Raw genomic sequence first — 25,791 nt, forward strand, 5'->3', positions numbered from 1 at the left:
CAACCTCCATTCATGAGGTGTTTGTAACTGAGATTTTACTGTATGTGATCATCTGATTATAAACTGAACTATAATGGATATGCACAAGGGGGGCCAAATTCAGGTTGCTCAGGCAACCTTAATTCTGCTATTTCATAACCTTTGAGTGCTTGACTTTGCAACTTCAGTAGTGTTCTTTTAACAAAGGTGTGTGTGTGTGAGAGAGAGAGAGAGAGACTGTGGTTGATTTGCAGTGCTTTTTACTGTTTTGCTGAGATCTAACTCATTCTATTTCCAGCTCTCATCCCCCTTGCTGGGATGATACTGAGCACTTTAGCCTACAGAATAATGACCCCTGTTCAAAGAGAACAGTGCCTTCCATTCTTTGCCAGAAGGTTGGGAACTATGATGTGGAGTTTCAGGGAGTAGGGAAGGAATTCAGAAAATGTTTAGTGGTAGAGATGGGAGATGTGTGAACCAGGCACTTGTGGGTTGTGTTTTTGTTTTTGTTTTTAATTTTGAGCTTGCACACACTCTCTCTCTGTCTGTCTGACAGGTCAGGAGCCATCCTTGAAATCTGTACTCTGTAAAATAGGGCATGAGATGTTTCTCCTCAATGATCTCCTGAATAAAATGGAAATAGAAGTTGAGCATCAAGAAAAACTAAAGAATTCGCTCAAGGTAATCTTTTATTTTGTTCTGCTTGTAGCATCCTAATATAAAAATGGGAAGGTTTAAAGGAATCTCTCAGACCTATCCAGAATGGTTCCTTTCTAGGTCATTAGGTGGTATGTCTCTGAGCTATGAGAATGTTATAGTAAGTGAGTTGAGCAGAGAAGTATAATGCATTCATTGCAACAACAAAATATTGATCATGGTTGTTTTTGCATTTTGGGACTGAGCCAATGGGCTTTGTATCAGGCCTTTTTCTCCTCATCAGATTGGAAATATTGCCTATGAAATGGACTCTTCTTTCTTCCTGGCACAGCTAGCCCCATGTAGTCTTATTCTCCTGCAGAAGAAATCCGCACCTGAGCTGAAATGTGTCTCCCTAATTGTCCATCTTATCTGCTCAAACCGTTAGTGAAGCCAGGATTTCTGAAGCCAGCGGGGCAAGTTGTGTGCTCATTTGTATGTCATTGCCCAGAATATTCTTTCATTTTACAACTCTTTTCTAGCACTGTTATCTGGGCTCTGACAATGAAATGATTTGTATACACTGGTCCTACAATCATACATTTGTATTCACTTGTATGTGATTACTCCCGTGGCTTTAATGTATTGCTCTTATTACATATTTCCTCTAATGAGTATAGTTCTATTATGAAAATACTGTCACATTCAGTTTTTCTTAAATTTCAGTGATAGTCCCACTTAATTACAGGAGAATTACAAGGAAATGGTGAAATCATGTAAGGGGAAAAAAAAAAACTTTAGGCTGTGAAGAGACAATGGTAGCCTGACACCAAATCAGCACTAGATAGTAATGTAAAATAGATCCATTGTGTAAAACTTCTGTACCTTCCTGTCATTCTCCCCCATGCCCTCAGATTGGTTTAGTAAGTCTGGCAACCCTTGGGTATCCTGTCATGTCAATCAAATTATTGAAACTGAAATCTTATTTACAAGAGAGTTACTGGCAACGCTGGTAGGAATATGATTCTCTAGAAGCAATTAGTTGCTGTGGAAATAATGATGTCACACAAAATTATAACTTCAGGTTGAGGGATAAAGAGCAGGAAGAGACAAAGCTTCAGAAACAAATCTCCTGTTTGCATAAAACTGTCCTTCGTAATAAAAAGTCAGGAACAACAATGAAATTATGACAAACAAGCAGAATTGATTCTAAATGTTCAGAGCTGTCAGTCTTGCGGTGTGACCTCACTGGTGCCCTCACCTCAGAAGTTTGGCTTCTTTTGCGTGCTAATGAGAAGTCCTTGGAGCGCCTTCCTTGACTCTTAATTGCAGCCAGCTTTATTCTTCCTGTCTTCTCCCTCTGGCTAGTGGCAAGCAGAGTTTTATTCACTACAGTGGCCACCTTCTTTTTAGGTTTTTCCCCCTCTGTCGCTGGATCACTCTTAGCTTCTCTGGCTCAAGTTATTTAGAATGAAAAGCAGTTGAATTTCTAGGCTTCACTGATTGCTTCTGGGGAGTTAGGAGTGAGGGTCTATGGTGAACAAACAGCCAAGTTCATTAATCACATTAAGGCATATTCGTTAAGGGTCATTCTCACATCATCTGGGTAGTAAACAGAACCATTTCCATTGCACCATTTTCAGTAACTTCAGACTATTGAAAGAGTCCAATATCCTTCATTTCAGGAGATGCAGGAGTCTTTTGAGAGGGACTATAATGAAGCACAGCACCTCTGTGAAAATATTCCTCCCCATCTGCCCAAAGCAATCCCAAAGTGGTACGTATTACTGACATAGGCAGATTTCCTGGTGACACTGGCAGTGTAAAAATCTGTATATCTCTGCTCCTAGTACTAGATATTAACTGCAAATCTTTGGGACTCAGTCAAGTTCTATATATTAGTAGCATTCCTGTTAAGTAGATCTAGAGTGCTAATGCTTCTTACCACATACAGTATTTGTGCAGAGCAGCAGAGTTGTGGGGGTGGTCAAAGCAAAGGGCATGATGAAGGGAATGTTGCAAGAGGTGGAACAGAGTCCAGACAGTGATGGGGAAGTCTGAGCAGTTGGGAGTGAGGAATGTAGGGGATTGTTGTCGCAGTGCAAGGAAAAGTGGAGTCGTAAGGAAGGGGTCAGAGACCCTCTCTTCTAAAAATGTCTGCACTGACTTAATTTAGGTTTTATCACTGTTCCTGCATCCTCTCTCCAGTTCCTCAGCCTGTGGGTCCTATGGTGACATCTGTCTCTCCATGGAGAGGAAGTCTGAGAAGGGAGAACTGGGCTGTGAGGGGCAGGCATAGACACGGGAGACAGGATTATACAGGAACAGTGGAGGTGTTCACATTCTGTTGCAAGGGTAATCATTACCAAGGAGCCAGAGGCAGTGGTGGGGAAGAGCTGGGCTGTGGTACATGGGGATACTGATTAAATTATTATTTAAAAAACAAAACAAAAAAAACAAGGAAATGAAATACCCCCAAACTTTGTTACCACAGTGTTAAGGTTGCCCAGTTCTGCCTCATGCCCTTTCAGAACAGGGAGAGTGGCTAAATTTAAACCTCTGGAAACCATCCCCGCAATGCAACCTTAACTCGATCCTTTTTAAGAGATGCCCCAACACACCAGTAACACAAATACCAGCACTCTACCCTAACAGATGATACAGAACATTTTGGGGACAGAGCATATGAGTTGCGCCCTGCAAATCTGTGGATATCCACGGATCATGTTCGCAGATAGCGGATCAGATGCGGATACAAATTTTGTATCCACGCAAGGCTCTACATATGAGCACTGTAGGGCAAAGTCTAACATCTTCTCTTTGCTCAGGCAAAACTCAGGTTTAGATCAGATGTAGTGAACAGGAGCTACCTACATACAACCCCTGAACCTGCTCCGCACAAACTCCCCCAGACCTGTTAAATGTTTCTACCCCTTCAGCCTTGCCCCTCAGATTCCATCTGAGACATTGCCTTCACTTACCTCTCACTAAGCTTCAAAGACCACTATCATGTATGTCACCATACTGCTGACAATCTTTATGACAAGAACATATTCTTGTACACTTCTTCTGACACAACCTACAAAATCCAGCACTGAAATGGGGCATACTTGATTCCACAAGTTGCACATGCATATCTCATTATATCATGGTCACAGCTCTGCAAAGCTGCTCCAGCCAATCATTCCACCACTCAAAGTTACACCCAGTGAAGCTGGAGTCCATGCAGACAAATGTTGCAGTTCAAATCTGATGAACACAGTGCAAACAATGGCATGTTCTTTTAGTCAATCACGTCTACTTATTAAGTTATAGATTTTAAGGCCAGAAGGCACCATTAGATCATTTGTCTGACCTTTGGTATAACACAGTCCATAGAATTTCATCCAATTACTCCTGTATTGAGCCTGTCTTTGATTAAAACGTATCTTCCAGAAAAGCATCCAGTCTTGATTTGAAGAGCTCAAGAGGTGGTGAATCCATCAGTTCACTTGGTAGTCTAACCGTTGCACCATCTTTATTGAACCATTCCCAGTGGCTATCGCCAGCTCCATGAGGCAGAATTAAGATTGTGTTGCCTTAACTTTGTGTTTCCTGGTTTCCAGAGGTTTAAGTTTAGCCATTGTCTACGTTCTGGAAGGGCAAAAGGCAGAACTAGGCAAACTTAACTCTGTATAAACAAAGTTTTTGAGCATTTAATTGTTAATTCAGCAGGTGACACTAATCCCCCTCAGTCAATCTGAACTAATACTCAACAGGTTATCTTTGTGGTGGGGCACTGTACTGGTGGAGATGCCTTCTTTTAAATGAGACATCAAACCAAGATCATCAGCTGCACTGATATTACACTCCTATGCTACCATCAGGACATAATTATAGAGTGCGGTAGCTTACCCACTGTCTCATACTGTTAGCCCCTGGGACCAAAATTGCAAGTCAGTCTTTCATTATGTAACACTTCAACTTTATTTTAATGATTTTTGTACATTTACTTGGCAACTTTCATCCCACAGAATACCATAGCACTTAGCAAACAATACATAAATCAGTGAAATACATCCTTCTCTTCATATTGCTGCCCAGAATGTGTAGAGCAGAGGCAGCCAAGTGACTGGCATACAGTACAACACTGGGGAGAAGGGAAACAGATTTCCCCTAAGGATATTGATCTGAGGAGCTTGGTGGGCAGATTTTTAAAAAAGTACCATGGGTTTGGTAAATTTCACTCAGAGTAGAAAAGATTGGCTTTTCCGATCCCATCTAGGAGAACTACGCCGCAGACTCCATGAGGTTCAGTTTATTTGCATCACAGGATAAACAGGTGAGTCAGTCTTACCAAGTTTTGAACTTGTGTTTCAAAGGGGTCTGATGATGAGACCAATAAGTGCATAATAACCTGGCTCATGTTTTTGAGCCACAAGCAAATGGTGAAAAGTAAAGCCTCTCCGTTCTGTGGAATACAGTGGTATATTGAACTTGAAACTAAGCCTGGTAACAGTCTCTCTAACTGAAAAATGAAGAGGTATAATGAATAGTCAATTAAAGTACATATAGCAAATGCAGTAATTTTGTCCTGTCAATCAGTGGGAGAAAAGGAATTGTAGATTTGTGAGTAGAGATCTTATAATTTGTTGGTATGTTCATAACTACGGATTATCAGCTATTTTTATACTTAATTTTCATTCATTTTACAGCACTGTGGGACTAATTGTGAAGTCTGAAGGACAAAGTAAAGCTGCAGAACCTGAATGTGTAAAGAAACCCACAAAAGAGCCAAAATTTATTAAAGAAGCCCCTTTAATAACGGCACAGGAATTTGAAGGTGTTCCTGCGTAAGTAAGCAAGAGTTTTCCTCGATGATGTCAGGTACAAATGGGAGGCAAATTTAGGTTTTGGAAAAATTAGCTTTTACAAAATCAATGGCTGACCGGAATGTTTTATGAAATGTTTAAGATTCCAGCGGAAATGGTGTTTACCCCAATCAGCACAATGCTGCAGTATTTGAGAATCATAAATGATATTGATTAGTAAGTAGAATTGGTCAAAACTTTTCACATAGTTTTTTGCTTAAAAAAGGCTTTTTTCCAAAAATTAGACTTACAGTAATGTCAACACTATTTCATAAAAAATTCTGTTTTTGTGAAACATTCCATCACACTTTTAATCTAAAATTGTATCAAAATTGTGTTGAAATTCATTATAGAAATTCTTTGGGCTTGTTTAGTCAAGCAGTTAGTGCACTGCAGGCTGGGATGTAAATCTACAGTGCATTAGCATGCTATGTATTAGCTGTCCATGTGAACCTGCTACCTACCGTGCACTAAAAGTTTCTTAGTGTTCTTCGATCCAGGATTTGGAACAGGATTTGAAACAGGATTAGGTCAATGAGCACTAGGGAACTGTTAGTGCACAGAAGCAGGGTCCACTTGGACAGCTAGTATGTGGCATGATAATGCACTGTAGATTTACAACCCAGCTTGCTGTACACTAACTATTTGACTAGACAAGCCTCTTGTTTCTTAAAAAACATGGTTTCAGTAGGAAAACTCAGTTCACATTTAAGTGTCTTCTGCATACTCCTATTTGTGGTTTCAAGGAGCTTGCACTATGAGCTTTCAAAATCTTCTGGCGAGCAGCATCAATTGGGGCCACTCACTCCTCCTTTATACCTTTTATACCTTTACAGATCATTCCAAAGGTATAAAATGGGGAGTAGCCCCAAATGCCTTTCAGTTCCTTCTAGGCATCAACGGTAGAGAGAGTGTAGATCACACTAGGTATCCTTAACTCTTACATGGTTGTTTTTCCTGAAGTCCATTGGAGGCTATTTTTGTTTTATCATTAGATTGTCTCAGAGACAAGAGAGATACCCATACAGCATGGGAATAATCTGATGCTGTGAAAGCAGAAAGGTCATTTCACACCCCTGCTCTCCAGGGAAGCTCTTTAGACCTAGTCAAGTGAGTCTAGCACTGTAAATTCAGACTCTGCTTGGCATAGGTGGCAATGAAGTCTCAGCATCTGCCCTGGTTGAGTAAGTTCGTGCCAGAAAGGCACTTCTTGACTCCAGAGAACCACTGGCCAAAGTGGTCCTAGCGACCAGATCCATTTGGGTTGATGGGAGTCCAATATTGAGGTCCTAGCACCAAGGACTCTGTAGAACTGCTTGCCAAAAGTGATTGTGTCCACCTTGTGCTGTACAGAGGTCCCTGGATCCACCTGGGTCAACTGAATTTGGTAGCAAGGATCCAGCACTGTTATCTCTGGAGAACCAACTTGGTTTTGTGAGCAACATAAGCAGATGAAAGTTCCTGGATCTGCCAATTCAACCAAGACAAGTGCTGAGGGTCAGATCAGTCAAAGTGGCATTGAGGTCTCCAGATCCATCTGAGCTGACCAAGTCCAATGCTGAGGACTTGGCACCATTGATTATATATGCATTAATATAAGCATCACTGCAGCTTCTGGATTCCTCTGTGTGAGGTAGGGTTCTGTACAGTTACTTTTTAACAACCATCTGCTAAAATGGTTCTATGGCGCTGATATAAGTAGCACCAAATGTTTTTGGTAAATAATGATTAAGAAAATGAAAAATTTCAATTTAAAAGCTCCATGACAGTTTGGCAGAAAAGGGTCTATTTCAAATCACGCAAAACAGAAACAACTCTGAAATTTTTTGTGAAACAGTTTTTCTGATTTTCCACCCTTTTCTACTGGTAATTTATTATAAAATAAAAGGGAAACTGACTATTTGGGTTTTGTTGTCCCAGAGGAAAGAAATAAAAAAACCCTCCAGATAGAGAAATTAATTTGATGAAAATTCAGTTATGATAATGTGTTTTAATACGCATACAGAAGCTTTTCTGCAGTAGTATGATTTTTTTTTTTACCTGACTGTCACTATTAATTCTTTCTTTGGCAAATTAAAATTGGTTTTGATCCTGAGGCTTGGTTCCAATGACTGCAAAGCTTCCCTGAGGCCACATGATTTTGCTAAAACATTTTTCAAAATAATACAACACAATGGTGCTTTACTTCGTGGAGGGATACTGCTGGGGAGCTGCAGGGTTATTTTCACATCTGAACTCTGGAATGTAGCCCAATCCTGAACAGTCTGTGAAAGACTTTTTCCACTCATCTGCATCCAAAAGACCTAGTGTCCTGAATTTGGAACCATTGTTCTTCTGTTAAGTGCAAGAAAGGCTATTCATGCAGTGTTATTGCTGAGAACTGGCTGCTGTTTTTCCTAATCTTCAAATATTACTCTTGATTACCCATGTAGCTTCTGCTTAAGATGCATCATTCTCATGTTTCTGGTTTTTGGTCTTGGTAATGAACATAAGAACGGCCGTACCGGGTCAGACCAAAGGTCCATCTAGCCCAGTATTTGTCTACCGACAGTGGCCAATGGCAGGTGCCCCAGAGGGAGTGAACCTAACAGGCAATGATCAAGTGATCTCTCTCCTGCCATCCATCTCCATCCTCTGACGAACAGAGGCTAGGGACACCATTCTTGCCCATCCTAGCTAATAGCCATAATGGAATACCTGGTTACTAGACACGTGGGCTGAGCATAGGACTGGGAATCAGAACCTCTTAAATTACAAGTCTGTCTGTCTCTCTCTTTCACTTTTGGTGGCCTAGGGCAAAAGATCTAAGGGTAATGAGTCTGCAGAGAGGGAAAATACTGTGTTTGTGCCTTTTTCCCTCCCACTACATTGATGCATAAAGAAAGCCAGAAAGTTTATTCATTTGTTTAAATTTCAGGTATTTTAAGTCTTGTGTTCCTGTCCTTTGCTGCAAGATTTTTGGGGAGCCTCAGATTTATGGGTTGTGAGTTGTCTCAACCCTAAATGGAAGAAGAGGGGGTGCTAAATTATTAAGAAAGGTCTTTTTTTCTAGACTTTTTTTTTTTTTAAAGCACAGACCCAATAATTTTCCTTGGCAGCTCACCACTAACCTTTGAGGTTATAAAATGGGGTTAATAAATCTGCACCTAATTGGGGCAGAGTGAAGATTAATTAGGTGAAGATGATTATAAAGTCTTTTGAAGAGGGAAAGAGCTGAATAAATGCAGTTCTGTTCACCGTCGGTCGGGCAGAGAGAGTTTAGGTATGTTTCTAAAATACTGTATGTATTTATAGTCCAATACAAATCTTTGATAATATTAATAGAAATATTTTTATTGATAGGCTTGGTAGAATTCAATTTTTATAATAAATTTGATGGAAAATATCAGTTTGTTTTTAAATTTTTTATCTATTTTATCAATTAACATTTTCAGTTGTGCAAAATTATGGGTTTTAAGAATTTTTTAAATTTTTTTTGTTGATTTCGATTTTCAAAGTTGCGAGAAATTATGGAGGGGGAGCAGATAATTATTTAATGACTAGACACAAATTCAAAAACTTAAAGCTTATAACAATTAAAACAGATTTTCAACATCATGTCAAAATATATAAAGTAAATGTCTTTAAATCAAAATGTAGTAAGGCCGGGGCTGAGGGGTTTGATAAGGGGCAGAGGGTCTCAGGGGTGGTCAGGGGCTCTCCCCCCCGTTCAGGATCTGGGGGGGAAGGAGCTGTGGGAGGGCACTTTTAGGGGCACTGCAGTCCCAGAGTGGCCCAGGGAATTAATTGGGGGCTGGGATCAGCCCCTTCCGCTTCCCTCGCCCCGTCCCCAGCCGTGTCGCTTGGGGGAAGGGATCCCCCCGCACTCACCAGCAGTGGCGGAAGCGGAGCAGCCTGGCCCCAGCCCGCTCCACTCCGCCAGCTCCCAGCTGCAGTGCTCCGCTTCCCGCCACAGGTGAGTACGGGGGGCGTCCTTTCCCCAACCTCCCTACACTCACTGGCGGCGGGAAGTGGAGTAGCCCAGCCCCAGCCCGCTCCACTCCGCCAGCTCCCAGCCGTGGCGCTCTGCTTCCCGCCGGAGCTGAGTGCAGGACCTTTCCCCAGCTGCCCCCAAGCAACATGGCTGGTGCCGGGGCAAGGAAAGCGAAATGGGCTGGGGCCCATCACTCTGCTTCCCGTTGCAGGTGAGTACGGGGGGCATCTTTTCCCCAACCTCCCCGCAGTCACTGCGGCTGGGAGCTGGCGGAGTGGAGCGGACTGCAGCCGGGCTGCTCTGCTTCCCGCCGCTGCCGGTGAGTGCCTGTCAGGAGGCGGGTGGGGGGTGGATAGGGGTCAGAGCAGTCAGGGGACGGGGAGGTTGCATAGGGGGTGGAGTCCTAGGGGTGATTAGGGACGGGGTCTCTGGAGGGGGTGGTCAGGGAACGGGGGAGAAAAGCAAGTTTGATATAACGTGGTCTCACTTATAACACGGTGAGATTTTTTTTGTCTCCCAAGGACCGCGTTATATTGGGTAAAATTTTTAGGTCAGTTTGTGTGTGTATGGTGAAATTAATGTTTACTGGCATTTACCAATACAAATCTAAACCTTCCAAGCCTATTTATATAGCACAACATATGTGTACAATTCATGAGGGGTGATTTGGATCAATGTGAACAGTTCCTATTAATACAAAAACATTCTTCTCTGTTTGATGGTTTTGTAATGTGAAGCTGGGGAAACCACCAAACTCACTATTTCACTTGGTACCTAATGATCTGGACTGGAATCTCAGATGAGACCTATATACAATGAGCACGCCCCTTCCCATGTGACTTTCAAAACACATGGTCACCTTTGAATTGGAAGTTTGTAGTTTGTCTTAACACTTTGCAATATCCATGTGTATATCAGGCTTTCCTGTATCCAGCCCAGTTGTGTTCAAACGGTACTTTAAAGGGTAATAGACCAAATTAAATATCTCAGATGAATTTAAGCAGTTAAGTCTGCCCATGTGGTGGTGGTAAGAAATTTATAGATGCTAATCTGATACTGCAGCTTTATAGAATTTTAATGAATAACTTCTCTGTTAAATAGTAGTAGATATCAAAGTGATTCAGGGTTCAAAGTCATATCACATCTTTCACGTGGGATAAAGTTTCCATCATCTCTATAGAAAATTAGTAATCTGGAAAGAATATGATGGTGTTATGGTAACGATGGTGTTATGGTAATGATGGTGTTATGGTTACCTCTAAGATAATATTTTCATTTCAAATGTGTATTTGATCATTGTAACTTTCTCAGACTATTAAGCTCTTGGTCTGAAATGTATTATGCTTGGCCTCAGCTCAGCGGGGTGCATCTGTGGATATGTGTTTATTGGTGGCATGTGTGTTAGGATGTGACACTTAAATGTAGGTATGTGTTTCGTTTCCAAATAAAAATACACAGTGACCTCTCAATAAGGAATACTTTCAGGGCAGGAGGGCAGGGACTGGACGAAGAGGAGGCATGACTTTAATGCTGTATAACCCAGTGTCAATATCTAAACCAGACCATTCATTTATCAGTGAGAGGACATGTTTCTGACTGTTGTGTAGTGGCCAGGAATGACCACATGACATATATAAAACACCAAGCCCTTGAATAAGGAATCTTTAACTGTGCCAGAGGTTTACGAGCACCAGGACTCCAAGAGGCCAGCTTTGTAGAGTTGTCCAGCTGCCATGGAGTTTAGTATGACTGCTGCCATACTTATAAAATAAATTTTGTGGGAGAACAAAATATTTATTGAATCTTGCTGACATCAGCATACTTGCTATCACTCTACACTGCCCTGAAACCCTAGTCTTCTCTTTGTCTTAGAGGAACATAGGATGTTTCAAGGGTTACATGCTGAGGTCAGTGCTCAGTATATTTGAAATTAGACCACTTATTCGGGTGCTCAATGTGGATGTAGGCTCGGCACTTAGCATACATTTTTTGCCAATTTAAGTATATATATGGTGTGTGTGTGTGTGTGTGTGTGTGTGTACATACACACACATGATTCAGGATATTCAAATGTAAGGGAGGCTTAACCAGCCTTTGCTCTTCTTCTCTGTGTGCACATGCATTCATTACAAGATCACACAGCATGGGAAGTAAATAATAAAATACTGTGAAACCTGTTTGAAGCAACCACTCAGAGGATTGCCTGTTGTAGACGGGCCTTGGTACAAGTTTCACCTGTAATGGAAAGAAGCTGACTTTTTACTGTACCACTTCTTCAACAAGACAGCATAACTAAATAGAATGTTTATACTGTTGTGTTGAAATTACACATTTCCTGTACAGCCTTAAATAAACCTGCAAAATTCTGCATGTTGTGGGATCATGGAATGAAAGATCCAGTTGTATATACAGGGGGCAGACTTCAGGTTTATGATTCCTCTGCAGTTAAAATTTCAACCTTTATATTGCAGTTAATGTAAAACGAATATATGTCTGTATATTGCTTTCCTCTAAGCTGTTTGACTATTTTTAATTTAGGCCTCTCAGAAGAAAACCATCATTTTTAAAAAACGTGACAGACACCTTAGCCAGAATGCCATTTAAACTGAACTCTGAAATTGTTTCAGTGAAATTCTGTGAATTAGTTTTGGGACACTGTATATCCTAACATTATACGTTTAGAAATATATTCTAATAAATAAATTAAAGCCTGAATGCTTTCTTGCACTGAGATACCCTCAGCTTAGAAGTGAGGGAATGTGGCATATTTACACAAACACTTAGTTTGGAGCAAGCTGGGGGTGAAAATCTACCTTGCATTAGTGTGCCGTGTTCTATGTGTCTGTGGGCCCTGCTGCTGCATGCTAAAAGTTCCCTAATGTGCACTGATCTACTTCCATTTCAAAGAAAGTTAGATCAAACCGCACTAGCGAACTTTCGATGCACCTTAGCAGGGCCCATACAGACACTTCAGGCTCGCCTATGCTGTCTTGCAGTTCAGGCTATGGGGGTGTGAATAAATAGTGAGAACTAAAGTGCTGTGCTGTAGCTCCGCTGTGTGGACACTGCAGGTGCAAACTGAAAGTTCCTAGTTCATGTTAACATAGTTCTTGTCAAACTGGTCTACATTAATGTGAACTAGAAACCTTTTAGTTTGCTCCCACAGCATCCACATAGGGGAGTTATAGTGCAGCACTGTTCGAATTGCTATTTGTATCCTCATCGTCCAAACTGAGGGCCAGTGTGGACATAGCCCTAGTGTTTGGGTAGTGCCAGGTAGGTTTACACCTAGAGTTGCTGCAAACTAAGTATTCCTAGAGGCTAGCAATCAGAGGGTTAATTAGAGGCCCCTGAGTCTCTGAGCCAATCTGCCCCAGTTCCATTGTATGATAGAGTAGCTTAGTATCGGCTCTAATATACACCAACTGGAATGGTCCCCAGAGATTATGCCAGTAAAGGATTGCTGGTTCTGTGACAGCTGAGAACTCCCACAGGCTGTGGGAATTATCAGCTGACAAGATCTAGCTGCTTTTCCAGCCCTGTTATGTGTTGTTATGCAGGAGATATTTTTAGGGAACTAATTGTCATAGTATAATCTGCACCACCTTGATATTTTTAGAACAGCAGATATCGAAGATATGGGATGCATTTGGGCACAGATATAAAGGTATCTGGATCATTTAGAATATCTTTCCAGGAGAAGTGTACGTGTAACGTTAAAACTTCTGGAATAGACTTCAAAGCTAGGTCAGGACACTTTTTCAATTCAAGTAAAATGTCTCAATATACTTTAAATTCAAGACAGATTTAAATGGTTCCTTGGCTTCTTTCCCAAGCTTCTTAGGGTTTGTGACATTTTTAGGTTCTTGGTATACATTGTAAGTCCCCATTTTCAGAGCTTGGTAACCAAAGAAAAAATATTTTCCGCTCTCAAACTTTGTTTTTGGTGACTGGCTGTTGGAAGAATTTGTTCCTCTGATATAAATGGTAGATTAATTGCTTTTCATTGAGGAAAATAGTGTTGTGGGGTTTTTTTGCTGTTCATGATAAATTGTGGATTAAAGGAAAAATGCAGTTGTAATAAATAAATGGCTTTTTTTGTTTTTAAATGAGACTGTTAAGCGTGATGCTTGCCTGATGTTAAAAGGGAACTAATTAGGCATAATGTACTACTGTATACATAACCACTTTTGTTGGATTCTAGTAGGTCTGAGGTTTAACTTTATTAAAGTCAATGGAAGAATTTCAATTAATCTGATTTTAAAAATATAATAGTTACCTTGATTCATTTAGGTTCCTGCTGTGTCTGGATTTTAGCAAGGGTCAGATGAGAACATGAGAGGATTAGGGGATAGCTTGTTCCTACCTACAGTTGGGAGGATCAGGCAGAGAAAAATGCCACAGAGTTACTCTTGTAACTTGAGAAACTCTCCCTCGCAAGTAAAGAAAAAAGCAAATAGGATGCATAGTAATAAAGATACAGTCAATGAATATAAGCAAGGTATTGTTTACAATCACATAACAGAAAAAGTCCATCTAAATATAGAGTACATAATCCTTCCACAACTGCTCTGTGCTATCTGTTGTTTGCACACCTCCACACCAAATGTGGTTGCATTTCAGTGGTGTGTATGTATATATAGTTCAAAGTGTTGTGGTATGTTTTTTTCAATGAAAAATAATTGTATGAATGTAAAATAAGTAGTTTTAATTATACAACCTGTGTGTAGTTTTTATAGAGCACAATTTATCTTTGCTTACGTATTTCCTTATTTATTCCCATATTATCTCATCACCATAGGCTTGTGAGTTGCTTCTGGTTTTTGTTTTTCTATAAACACAATGCAATTGATTGATATATAACTGCTACAAGTAATTTAGGGACAAGGTAATTTGGAATTAGAATATCTGTCCTGATTCTGGAAACCTGGCACCTAATATAGATCAATCCCATTAACAGAATAATTCTGACTTGTTTTCTGTTGACTTTAATGTTGGCTGTCACTTACTTTTAAGGTGTGATATATGGTAATACTGTTTCACACTTTTGTGCCATTAGTTTCAAAATGCTGATTGATTTGCCTTTGCTCTGTTTAAGAATGTTCCACTTTTTTAATCTTCTAAAGATTTTATTTCTGTAGTCAGATTAAATTGATGGAGTACAGCTTCTTTTCCAGCATTTGTTTCATATTTAATCTGCCAAAGCCCTCCCTGTGCTGATGTACTAATAGTAATAAAAGCGCTTCAAAACTAGATTGTAACTCAGACACTCCTCACAAATACATATTTTTCTACATCCTCCTAAAACTGGGACTGAATAGAATTAAAAGTTAAATCAGGTCAGGTTTCAGGGTTCTCGGGGGGGGGGGGGGGGACATTGTGGTAGGAAATATGACTCATAAGGACATAATAATTAATGAAATGGAGTTAATGGTGGCCACTGCTAAAACAGCATGTCTGTTGCTTCCCATCTCATTTTTTATTTAGCTGTGCATGCCTTACTACCTTCTGATTAGTCTAGAGTGTTCTGCAGCCAAAATCTTGGCTATTAAAGTGTTTAAAATAGTAAGCTTGTCAATGTTTCAACTGCCTAAAACAGAAGGGGTGGGGACTCATTCTATATTTCCCTAATTTTTTTTTCCTCTGGGCTTCTTGTTTTCAGGGCCTTGGATATTACCTACTGGTAGTTCTGCTTGAAAGCTCACATAATGCAGATGAAAAGAACATGCTAATTCAGAACTCTTCATCTGCCTGGAAAACTGGATGAGAATCTCACTCCCACTTCAGCCCCTTTTACACAGGGTAAAGGGGCCAGAGCAGCATAAAGAAACTGTAAAAGCTGCAGACCTGGCCTGGGGAGAATTCCTTGGTTCAGAAATTGAAGCAGACAGCCACACGCTGTTCTCCAGAGACTCCTTTTGCAAGGACACGCTCTGAGGGTGCAATTGAGGGTTGGAAGGGTGTGTTGGGGTTAGGATCACAGCAGATAGTACTGTAGAGATCCTGGGGGGACTGCCATAACTTAGACACTCTAAATCAGGGGTTCTCTAACGGGGGGTCATGACCCCTCAAGGGGTCGTGAGGTTATTACGTGGGAGGTTGCGAGCCATCAGCCTCCACCCCCAAGCCCCGCTTTTCCTCCATCATTTATAATAGAGTTAAATATAAAAAATGTGTTCTTAATTTATGTGGGGGTGGGGGGTCGCACTCAGAAGCTTGCTGTGTGAAAGGGGTCACCAATGCAAAAGTTTGAGAACCACTGTGCTAAATGATGCTGGGGGATGCTCCACAGCTGCTCTGGATAGCCCCAAACCAGTAGGGTGTAAGATTGGTTTAAAGCCACCTTAACCTCTAGCTGTGGGTTGTAAGTTCTGTGTTGTGCCTCTAAGATGCATAGTTCAGAATCTCACTTCTTTTCTTTAATGTCTGTCTAGACCATAAGGCAATCAAGATGCTTAGAACAAGTTTCACTTGGTCCTGTGCATGGATATGCAAAACTTTGCTATTTCAGTAACTATTTTAGAACCTTCCTTTTGGTACTAGCTTTGAATCATCTGTTAGCATCTTAGTAGTATGTTGACATCAAGCATTTTAAATTATAAACATAGATTTACATCAGCCATTAGTGAAAATTATAACTTCGGGTTGGGATACTTTTGTATTCAGTGTCCATGAATCTATTGGCAGGGAACATATACACAGTAGTTGAAATAGTATTTGGGAGGGCTTGGGGTGAGAATGCAGGTATTGCATAGTTGTGTTATGACATTTCAATTTGTGAGATTGATTACTCGGCATTTTACAACTTGTGAATGGTTTATGGTGGATCATACTTATTTGGTGAAATATAGCATATATCATGCTGTCCACTACAAAGGATAGTGAATGTGGAATAATGTGTTACCAGCTTTTAAAATGTAAAACAAGCAGGACACAATACTTAGTGTTTGGGCTGTGTTGATTGACTGGAAATGGAATTGCACTTTTTTGTTTTTAAGGTTAATGGGTTAAAATATTGTTTGTAGGTTGCTTGAGAAGGAGTTATCTTTGAGATATGAGTTTTGAAATGATTTCCAATTCATCTGATGGATGGCACAGTGAAACCACATACCCAATAGCAGAAAAGTTAAGGGCTCAATCCTCTTTTCGTTGAAGTTAATAGTAACAGGATTGGCCCTTTAGTGCACAGTTTAGGTCTAGTTGAACAGGGCTGAATCAATTTGCAAAGTTTTGGAGAATTAATTTTTAATTACAAAATGGGCAGAGATGAGTGTTGCTGTTAAATAATAGCTTTATTTTTCTGAACTTGCAAAACAGCAGGTAAATATGACAGTATTTAATGTTTGAGCGGTAAGTTACATTGATGGTCAGCATTTTTCTGGGCTTGTGCTTTATTTTCACAATTGATTTATTTATAACTGTAATTCAGACCTGAAGGAGAATGAACGACAGTTTTCCAAAATAGCCTTCTGAAAAAGTTATGGCAGGGCAGTTTCAGAACACACATCATTTCAAAATATGCAATAACAGCTGAAAAATCACCCACATAAATTCTATATATTTTTTTTCCCCTGAATTTAGCATTGGCTTTTATTGCAATGGTTTTCAAGTTTACCTTTTATTAAGTTGGCTGTCAGTCAGCCCAGATCTGTCTTGGATTTGCTGTTTTTTATATAAATGTTTCCCAATTTGTATCAGAGCTGTTTATTTCCTCTCCCTGGATGTATGACTTTATGAATACTGAATGCAACCCTGGTTGCAAGCAATTAATTGTTCTAATATCTCAATATTATTTTGTTTCCGTCTTCCTGTGTTACCTATATCTCTAGCCTGTTGTCAGCAAATCTGATCATGGTTGATAGCAGTTTAACAAAATATTTTAAAATCTGGGAAGGGAAAACTCTATATCCAACTCTAAAGGTAGGTAGCCAGCACGATTAAAAACAGCCATGACTTACAAGTAAAGTAACTAACCCTAGAAGATTAGAGGAAGAGACCCTTTGGTCTCCAAATTGCAAACCATTTTCTTTTAAAGTAAATGAAATATTCTAGTTTAATTATTGCTTGCCTTGTACATAAGAAGCTGTGCTTGATTTTGCTTCTGTAGTTGCATGAGCTAGATGTGCAATAATCACAACCTTTTCATTTTATTATTAAAATGTTTCTGGCAGTCTTTAGGCACTGGTTATTTTTCACTCCTTAATGTAACAATTTTTGGACTTTCTCTTTCAGGTTATGCTATGTGTTTTTTCAACATAGCTATTAAAGGGATCAAAGAAATTGATCAAAATGAACTACTGTCTGCTTTTGTATTTATAAATGTGTGAGGAAATTCTTAATTGGGTGTGACTTTTAGGAATTGGGGCTCATTGGAGAGAAAGAAAGAGAAATAGACTTTTGGTGCTCCAAGTCTGTGATTTTCTTCTTGTTACCAGTTTTTAATTATTTTTTTTCAGGTACATGCGGGGTCGTTTAACATATGATCAAATTAATGGAGTTGTTCAGGATTTGAATAAAGCCGTGGTTAGCAAATATAAGATCTTACATCAGCCAATGAAAACTATGAGCTCTGCTGTCAGAAATCTCTACCACAGATTCCTGGAAGAAGAAACCAAGGATACTAAAGGTATTCTTTTTTAATTTATGCATGTATTTATAAAACTTTCATTCTTCTTCGAGTGCTTGCTCATAAAGGTAATAAAGGAGATATACCAATCTCCTAGAGCTGGAAGGGACCTTGAAAGGTCATCGAGTCCAGCCCCCTGCCTTCACTAGCCGGACCAATTTTTGCCCCAGATCCCTAAGTGGCCCCCTCAAGGATTGAACTCACAATCCTGGCTTTAGCAGGCCAATGCTCAAACTACTGAGCTATGCTCCCCGCCATTATCAATATCCATTGCATGCTAGGTATGTGCATGCCATATGCACAGTTGCCAGAGATTTTTCCCTTAGTGGTATCTCTAGTACTGCCTCAGCGGTACGAGGGGTCTGCTGGCTCCACACTCTCTCAGTTCCTTCTTACTGCCTGTAATGGTTGCTTGGCGATCACCTCAGCCAGAAGAGGGTCTGAGATCAAAGTCCTGTCATCAGAACCCCCTTATATGGTGTTCTTGAAGGACTAGGTCCAGCTGCGCCCTCATCCAGCCTTCCTACCAAAGGTGGTGTTGCAATTCCCCAAAAATCAGGACATTTTTCTGCCTGTATTCTTTCCAAAACCTCACAAGACCACTGAGGTACATCAGCTCCATACGTTAGATGTTAGGTGGGCCCTGGACTTCTATATCGAAAGGACTACACCCTTCAACAGGTCTATGCAACTCTTTGTGGCAGTGGCGGAAAGGATGAGAGGGCTGCTAGTGTCATCCCAAAAAATCTTGTCCTGGATAACTGCATGTATCCGGGCTTGCTACGAGCAGGCGAAGGTTCTGTTTCCAGCCATTGTGACTGCTCATTCCACGAGAGCTCAGGCTTCTTCATCAGCATTCCTCGCGCAAATACCAATCCAGGACATCTGCAGAGTCACAACATGATCATAGGTTCATACCTTTGCATCCCACTACGCCATCACCCAGCAAGCCCATGACGATGCCAGTTTCAGAGGAGTGGTGTTGCAGTCAGCACGTCCATAAATTCTAAGCCTGCCTTCGATGGTACTGCTTGTGAGTCACCTAGCATGGAATGGACATCAGCAAGCACTCGAAGAAGAAAAAACGGTTACTAATTTTTTGTAACTGTTGTTCTTTGAGATGTGTTGCTCCTGCTTATTCCATGACCCACCCTCCTATTCCTCTATCAAAGTTATCGGCAAGAAGGAACCGAGAGGGTGCAGAGCTGGCAGGACCCGCATACGTCTATGGCTCCAGAGGGTGCTAGAGCTGGTCCTACATATACCACTAAGAGAAAAATATCCAGCAGCTGTGCACACGGTGCGCACACACCTAACATGGAATGGACACGAGCAACACATCTCAAAGAAAGATTAGTAACCGTTTTTTATCAGAGCATCTGGATGTTATAGCAGAAATGTACAAGAAAAGGGGAAAGGTTTTCTTAAGTGACTAATGATTTTTGAGTGCCTTCATTTTTTGGTTGTCCAACTTGAAACACCTTAAAAGGGCCTTATTTTCAGAAGGTAGATGCTCATTGATTCTGATAATTAGGCCTTTCAAAGAATTTTCAGTTTGGGTGCTCCAAAATTGAAGCATTCAAAATCTCTAGTCACTTTTGAGACTCTTGGACATGCTATAAAGCAGTCTCAGATGGTGAGTGTCTAAATTAATAAATTGCAGATATGCCAAGATGGTTGTTATTCTGTGCACAGTCACCATAGGTGGACTTAGAGGAACTCAGCTGACAATGCCCTGCTGGCACTCTCAGGCACTATCCACAGCAGAAGACCAGCAAATCTTACCTGCCACAATGGGACATGGGTAGAAAGGGGATTTCTCAAATAACTGGGTCCCAGACCTTTAAGGACTCTCAATTTGTAATCAGCATATATTACACCCTCCTTATGAGAGGCGACTCCAAGAGCTTGGCTTGTTTAGCCTAATCAAAAGAAGGCTGAGGGGAGATACAATTGGTTTCTATAAATACATCAGAGGGATAAATACCAGGGAGGAAGGGCAGTTATTTAAGTTAAGCGCCAATGTGGATACAATAACAAATGGATATAAACAGGCCATCAACAAGTTTAGGCTCAAAATTAGGCGAAGGTTTCTAACTATCAGAGGAGTGAAGTTGTGGAACAGCCTTCTAGGCCAGGGGAGCAATGGGGACAAAAACCTAACTGGCTTCAAGACTGATCTTGATAAGTTTATGGAGGGGATGGTATGATGGGACTGCCTACAATGGGATGAGGCCCATCAGCGACTGCCGGTAACAAAAATCCCCAATGGACAGAGATAGGATAGTAGATGGGGAGTTCTCTGAGTTACCACAGAGAATTCTTTCCCATGTATCTGCCTGCTGGGTCTTGCCCATATGATCGGGGTCTAACTGATTGCCATATTGGGGGTTGGGAAGGAATTTCCTCCCAGGTCAGATTGGCAGTGACCTAGGGCCTGGGTCACTTGAAAGTTTAAACTAGTGTAAATAGTGAATTCTTTGTAACTTGAAGTCTTTTTAAACCATGATTTGAGGACTTAAGTAACTCAGCCAGAGCTTAGGGCTCTATTACTGCACATTGCAGCACACAGAATCTGTGTAAGTCAGATCTAAACCCAGGGTTGTGAGTTCAATTCTTGAGGGGGCCATTTAGGGATCTGGAGCAAAAATCTGTCTGGGGATTAGTCCTGCTTTGAGCAGGGGGTTGGACTAGATAACCTCCTGAGGTCCCTTCCAACCTTGATATTCTATGATTCCTGCGGCTCTTTGCAGCACATGATATTAAATAAAGTGTGATTTTAATTATTAACCAGTCTAAGTTATTAACCAGTCAGGATGCTTTTACTATGTTATTAACCGTTTAAGTTACCAACTTGCACTAAGTTATTAATTTATTTGCTGTGAGAATATATATAAAAATTCACACTACTGTGAATATATACATATATATAAAAATTCACACTACTGTGGCTCTTTTGGGTAATGTTGATCGTTGATTTCACTCCTGTACTAATGTAGGTCTGAGTATCAAAGATTTAGTTAATAAAGTCTGGGCTCTAGAATCCGTGTTATGATTTTATTTTATATATAAACAAATTGGTTGTTTCTAATACTTCTACTTGCTATTAGAATCATAAAAATGTAGGACTGGAAGGGATCTTGATAGGTCATCTAGTCCAGTCTCCTGCACTGAGACAGGACTAAGTATTATCTAGACCATCCCTGACGGGTGTTTGTCAAAATCTCCAATGATGGAGATTCTACAGCCTCCCTAGATAATTTGTTCCAGTGCTCATATATCCTTACAGTTAGGAAGTTTTTTCCTAATGTCTCACCTAAATCTCCCTTGCTGCAATTTAAGCTCATTGCTTCTTGTTCTGTCCTCTACTTATACCTGATTTCACTATAAGCTTATCTAAATTCTGTGCGTTAAGTGAAGTGGTGATCTGTAACTGGTAAACTAGGGTCTTTGGAAACAGCAAATCTGTGTCGAGAGACCAGGGGCTGGATGCTCCAGGGAGATGCTTGGAAGGCTTGGTGGTTGGAATGTGCCAATCACTAACCTGTAGAGTAACAGCAGGCCTAGAGGGGAGTGCTTGTGTTGTCTGTAGCCAGTGAAGTTGAGGAGCTGACCCCCTGGCAGTCACAGAAAAGGGCTTTCTCCCGCTAAGGGCAGGTGGTAGTGAGGTGCGTCACAACCCTGGGTACTTCTGGGAAATGTCACATGTCGTCCTAGCAGCCCCTCCAGTCTTTACCAGCAGAATCTCGAGAGTCCTCAGTAATCTACCTGGAGGTGACAAAGGTATAGATGGCAGTAGTGAGGTCTGCTTCTGAGGAGACACAACATTATTCACTGGATAATCTTAAATGAAAACAGGCCCTACTGGTCACTGCAGATACAGTATCTGGGAATCCAGAAATGGACAAGGATCAAATGTTTGCTGCAGTGCCTATCAGTAGTGACTCAGACAAATGTATTGTTTGGTGGTTTTGTTTTTAAAAAATACCTAATCAAACAGTCGGCCTTCGTCTCAACATGCTGTGCAGTAGACTTTGCTGAGGAACCATGTAATCTCTTTGCTTTAAGCCTTGACCTGTTTACTCCTTTGTTGCAGCATGACATAAATTTAGCCCAATCTGGCAAATACATTCAGCACTCATGTGGATGTAGTTGGAGAATTGGGGCCTTAGACTGTAAACTCTTCTGGATTGGGGCCACATAATCCTATTTGTATTTGCACTGTCTGGTGGACTTCTTTATCCAGCATCTAGAAGTATTATTTAGGATAAAGGATTTCTGGTCTGGCTGGATAGTTTCACATTTCAATTTCCCCATAAAAAGCTTCCAATGCAAACAGCTATAGAAACGGATATTCTTCATCTTCATGTTGTGCTAAAGAAATAAACTGTCTTGCTGGATACTGCAGTTTAATTTAGAATTTGATGTATAAACTGAATTTGAATTTGTGACTATAAATAGCTTTTATGCTAAAGTAACATTATTTAAATTCTGTCCTCAATCTGTAAAAAAGCTGATTTAAAACAGAAGTGAGCTTGAACCACAAAACAGATCTGGGTCTGCAGTTGGAGAAAGTCAATGGCTAGAATGCAATGGCTTTATGGAAAAGGTTGTTTACCTCCAGCATTTAATTTTAGAAAATGGTCAGGAACAGAACTATTGTGACAAAGTGTGATGCCAGTGCACCACTTGGGAGCTGCCTGAATGTATATTTCATCACCAAGGTGAAGTGATGGTGGAAAAAGATTGGGGTGTTACATTTTGAAATGTTAAATAAATCCTATAAAATATTTGTTTCCATCTCAGTGTGGTATGTTTGTTCTCCAGGTGAATTTTTTATCGTGGAGGCTGATATAAAAGAGTTCACACAACTGAAGGTGGATAAGCGCTTTCACAGCATTCTGAACATCCTCCGGCATTGCCAGAGAGTGCGGGAAGTCCGTGGTGCACGACTCGTCCGTTACGTTATCTGCTAATATGGTTTTGGACTTGATTTTGCCCAGGATTAAGAGCATAAATATTTTGTTAGGCATAAGGTATGCCTTCAGAAAGTCGGAAGACACTATACACAGAAATTCCCTATTCAGCGAATTTATTTTCTAAATGACAGTAATGATGAACAAATATCTAGCTCGTTGATCAGGCATCCACTTTGAATTATTATAAGCCTCCTTTCTTATGCGTTCATTCTCCAGGATTAGAAACATCTGAAGGTCTTGAACTTTTTAAAGTTGTTTTGATTTGAATTGTTGGGTTAGGCTACTGTCATTTGATTCTGGTGTCTTGTACTGGCCTTTACTCCCATTATAAATAACCAATCCAAGGTAGAAATGAATGTAATTAACACCCCAGTGGTTTCATGCGGTTGTCAGGTAGATGTCTTAGCCACCCTACAAGTGGTGGCCTGAAAAGCTGCAATCTCAGCAGTGTAATACTGCTTTTTTGTTTATATAATGGAGATTGTCCCTAACAATGGGTAATTGTTTGGGGGTATGCATTTCATTTTGTTAATGCATCAAACTGATTTCCACTCTTCCACTTTTTGTACAATCTTTTTCTTTTAACCCTAAAATTTTTTTGGGGTTTCCAAAATGAGCCAGGCATGCAGCTCTGAAGTGGATAAATGCTTCCAAACTTGATGATGATGGTTCCATAATCTATTGGTTTTTCACATTTCATCAGTCAGATTTCTTCTTCAGTCCAACCCATTTAATCAAAACAAATACTAGAACCATGATAATGTAACTGAAAATTTTGGCTTCTATTTTGAAAATATTTAACACTGACGGCTCTTATTCTAGAACATTGCTTACCCACTAGCTTCTATATAACAAATCTTAGAATAAATTATTTGTTTTTGCAATAAATTCCAATGTTGCAGGCAGTTAAAGATGTTTTTGTTTGACAAAAGTTTTGACAAAGGTTATTTTCTTTCTTTGGGCCTGTACCTGTTGTTATAGTAACCAAGTAGTCTAAAATAGCGTTTTTTGTATGTTGCCAGTAATAATGAGAGAGTTTAATGAGCGGAAGACCCTGACTAAACCTTGAACTATTGAAAGGTCAGTAAAGAAGGCTGGGTAAGTGCTCAGTAGGTCTGGATTTGTTTTAGTCTTTACTGTCTGAGACTCTGATACTGACGTGATGAGATCCAAGCTGTAGTCTCCATTCTGTGTAATATTTGAATGAATTTTGTGTGTTGTTCAACACAAATGCCATAAGTGGAAAAGAGTGCACAATCTGAATTTCAGTTTGAGTAGCTGTCAAATGGGTCCATCTGTTGTCTTCTTAAAAGTTTAGTGTACATGAAGTGAACCAGGGAGATCTGGCTTCATGGATCATTGGCTTAATTCTTACTGGTTTTCAAAAGCTTTAATGATTTTTCTCTCTGAATTTCTAGTGTCTTCTGAATTTTTGGTAAACTTTAGTCTCTGCACTTGAGAATTTGTAGTGGTTGTGACATTATTTGGCTAGCACAAGTGCAGCTTCTTGGGTGCTAGCAATGGTGGAAATGTTAGTGTAGGCTCGACCTGTTTAGAATAAAACAGGGACTGTTTCTTTCTTCTGTATAGTACTATGTCCACTGGGCCCCAGCACAGGCGATGCTCTCATCTGCTTTACACTGCTCTATGAGCACAAAGTAGTCCTAAACCCAACAACCTGCCCCCTAGACAATCTCCCCAGTATAGGGGGTAGTTCTCTAGGTTATCAAAGATTCACCATAGTGGCTTCTACTTCACCCTGACTTTTGACTGGTGGTGTAGGTGGTGTGGCTAAAGAAGGGCACATGGGCAGCCTATTTTGTGCCCTAGATCTGTTGGCAGCTGGTGCAGCTTAGAATGGCGTGAAGAAGTCACTTTAGTCCATGCCAGCGTACCCGATAGAGTAATCCTACAAACAGATGGGGTAGTACCGTAGAAGTCAGCCTATAATCAAAAGGATTTTTTAAAATTTGAATTAATGTTTAACATGTAGTTCCCAGCCCTTAGAAATCAACCTGCTCTTTAGTTGTTGAGCAGAAGCAATGTGCACAGCACTATGCAGAACACAGAGTCTCTATCCTGGGCCCTGCCTTAAGGAGCTTACAGTCTAAAACACATCTATACCAGAGTTACCCTCACAAAGATGGAGGACCACATAGTGGGGGCACAGAGGGTTCATAGCTCTGAGTACTGTTCAGAGGGAAGGGAGAAGCGGGGGGACCCACAGTCTTACTACAGACTTAGGAATTGAAAGTTAAAGGTTGGGGAAGGACTCATAATGGAGTGAGCTGACAGGCCAGCTATGTCTCAAGAGCAGTGCACAAGAGGGAGGAAGAGCCCTTCATTGCTCTTAGCTTTCGGTAGCACTCTCAGTCTAGGATTGCTAACTCCAGCTGTCATTGTGTGCTCTCTTCAGCCTCTCCTACCCTACGTCCGGCATGTACCTCTGAGGGGTAGCGGAGGAATGGGTGAGTGGAAGCGCACCCTTTGTATTCTCAGGAGTGTTTCAGAGGATAGATTAAAAGCTTAATATCCTGAATCTATCATAAAAATAAATCACCTCCATCATACAAGTCCACTGGCTCCCCATTCATTCATGCCTTCTATTTTCAAAATCCCCCTCCATAAACTCACTTCAGCCTATCTGGCAGACTTATTTTCTGCCTTCTCCCTCTGCTTGTCTTGGATTGACTTCTCTTTGTCTTCTTCCCACCAGGCTACATATTGCTGAGAATGTGTGTGTTTGCA

General features: G+C 40.6%; 1 protein-coding gene across 5 annotated transcripts in view; it reads left to right on the forward strand.

Moving 5' to 3' along the window:
• The window catches only part of SKA1 (spindle and kinetochore associated complex subunit 1), a 43,187-nt gene extending 17,667 nt beyond the window's left edge, over window positions 1–25,520 (forward strand). For all 5 annotated transcript variants that reach the window (XM_045020116.1, XM_045020117.1, XM_045020118.1 and 2 more), the window contains 5 exons: window positions 536–660; window positions 2,301–2,392; window positions 5,310–5,447; window positions 17,895–18,064; window positions 22,892–25,520. In XM_045020116.1, the coding sequence (XP_044876051.1) occupies window positions 536–660; window positions 2,301–2,392; window positions 5,310–5,447; window positions 17,895–18,064; window positions 22,892–23,040 (674 nt within the window). In that variant the 3' untranslated portion in view covers window positions 23,041–25,520. The remainder of the gene's footprint in view (window positions 1–535; window positions 661–2,300; window positions 2,393–5,309; window positions 5,448–17,894; window positions 18,065–22,891) is intronic.
• The last annotated feature ends 271 nt before the right edge of the window (window positions 25,521–25,791 follow it).

This window comes from Mauremys mutica, chromosome 6, assembly GCF_020497125.1.
Source record: "Mauremys mutica isolate MM-2020 ecotype Southern chromosome 6, ASM2049712v1, whole genome shotgun sequence".
In the NCBI taxonomy this organism is placed as follows: domain Eukaryota; kingdom Metazoa; phylum Chordata; order Testudines; family Geoemydidae; genus Mauremys; species Mauremys mutica.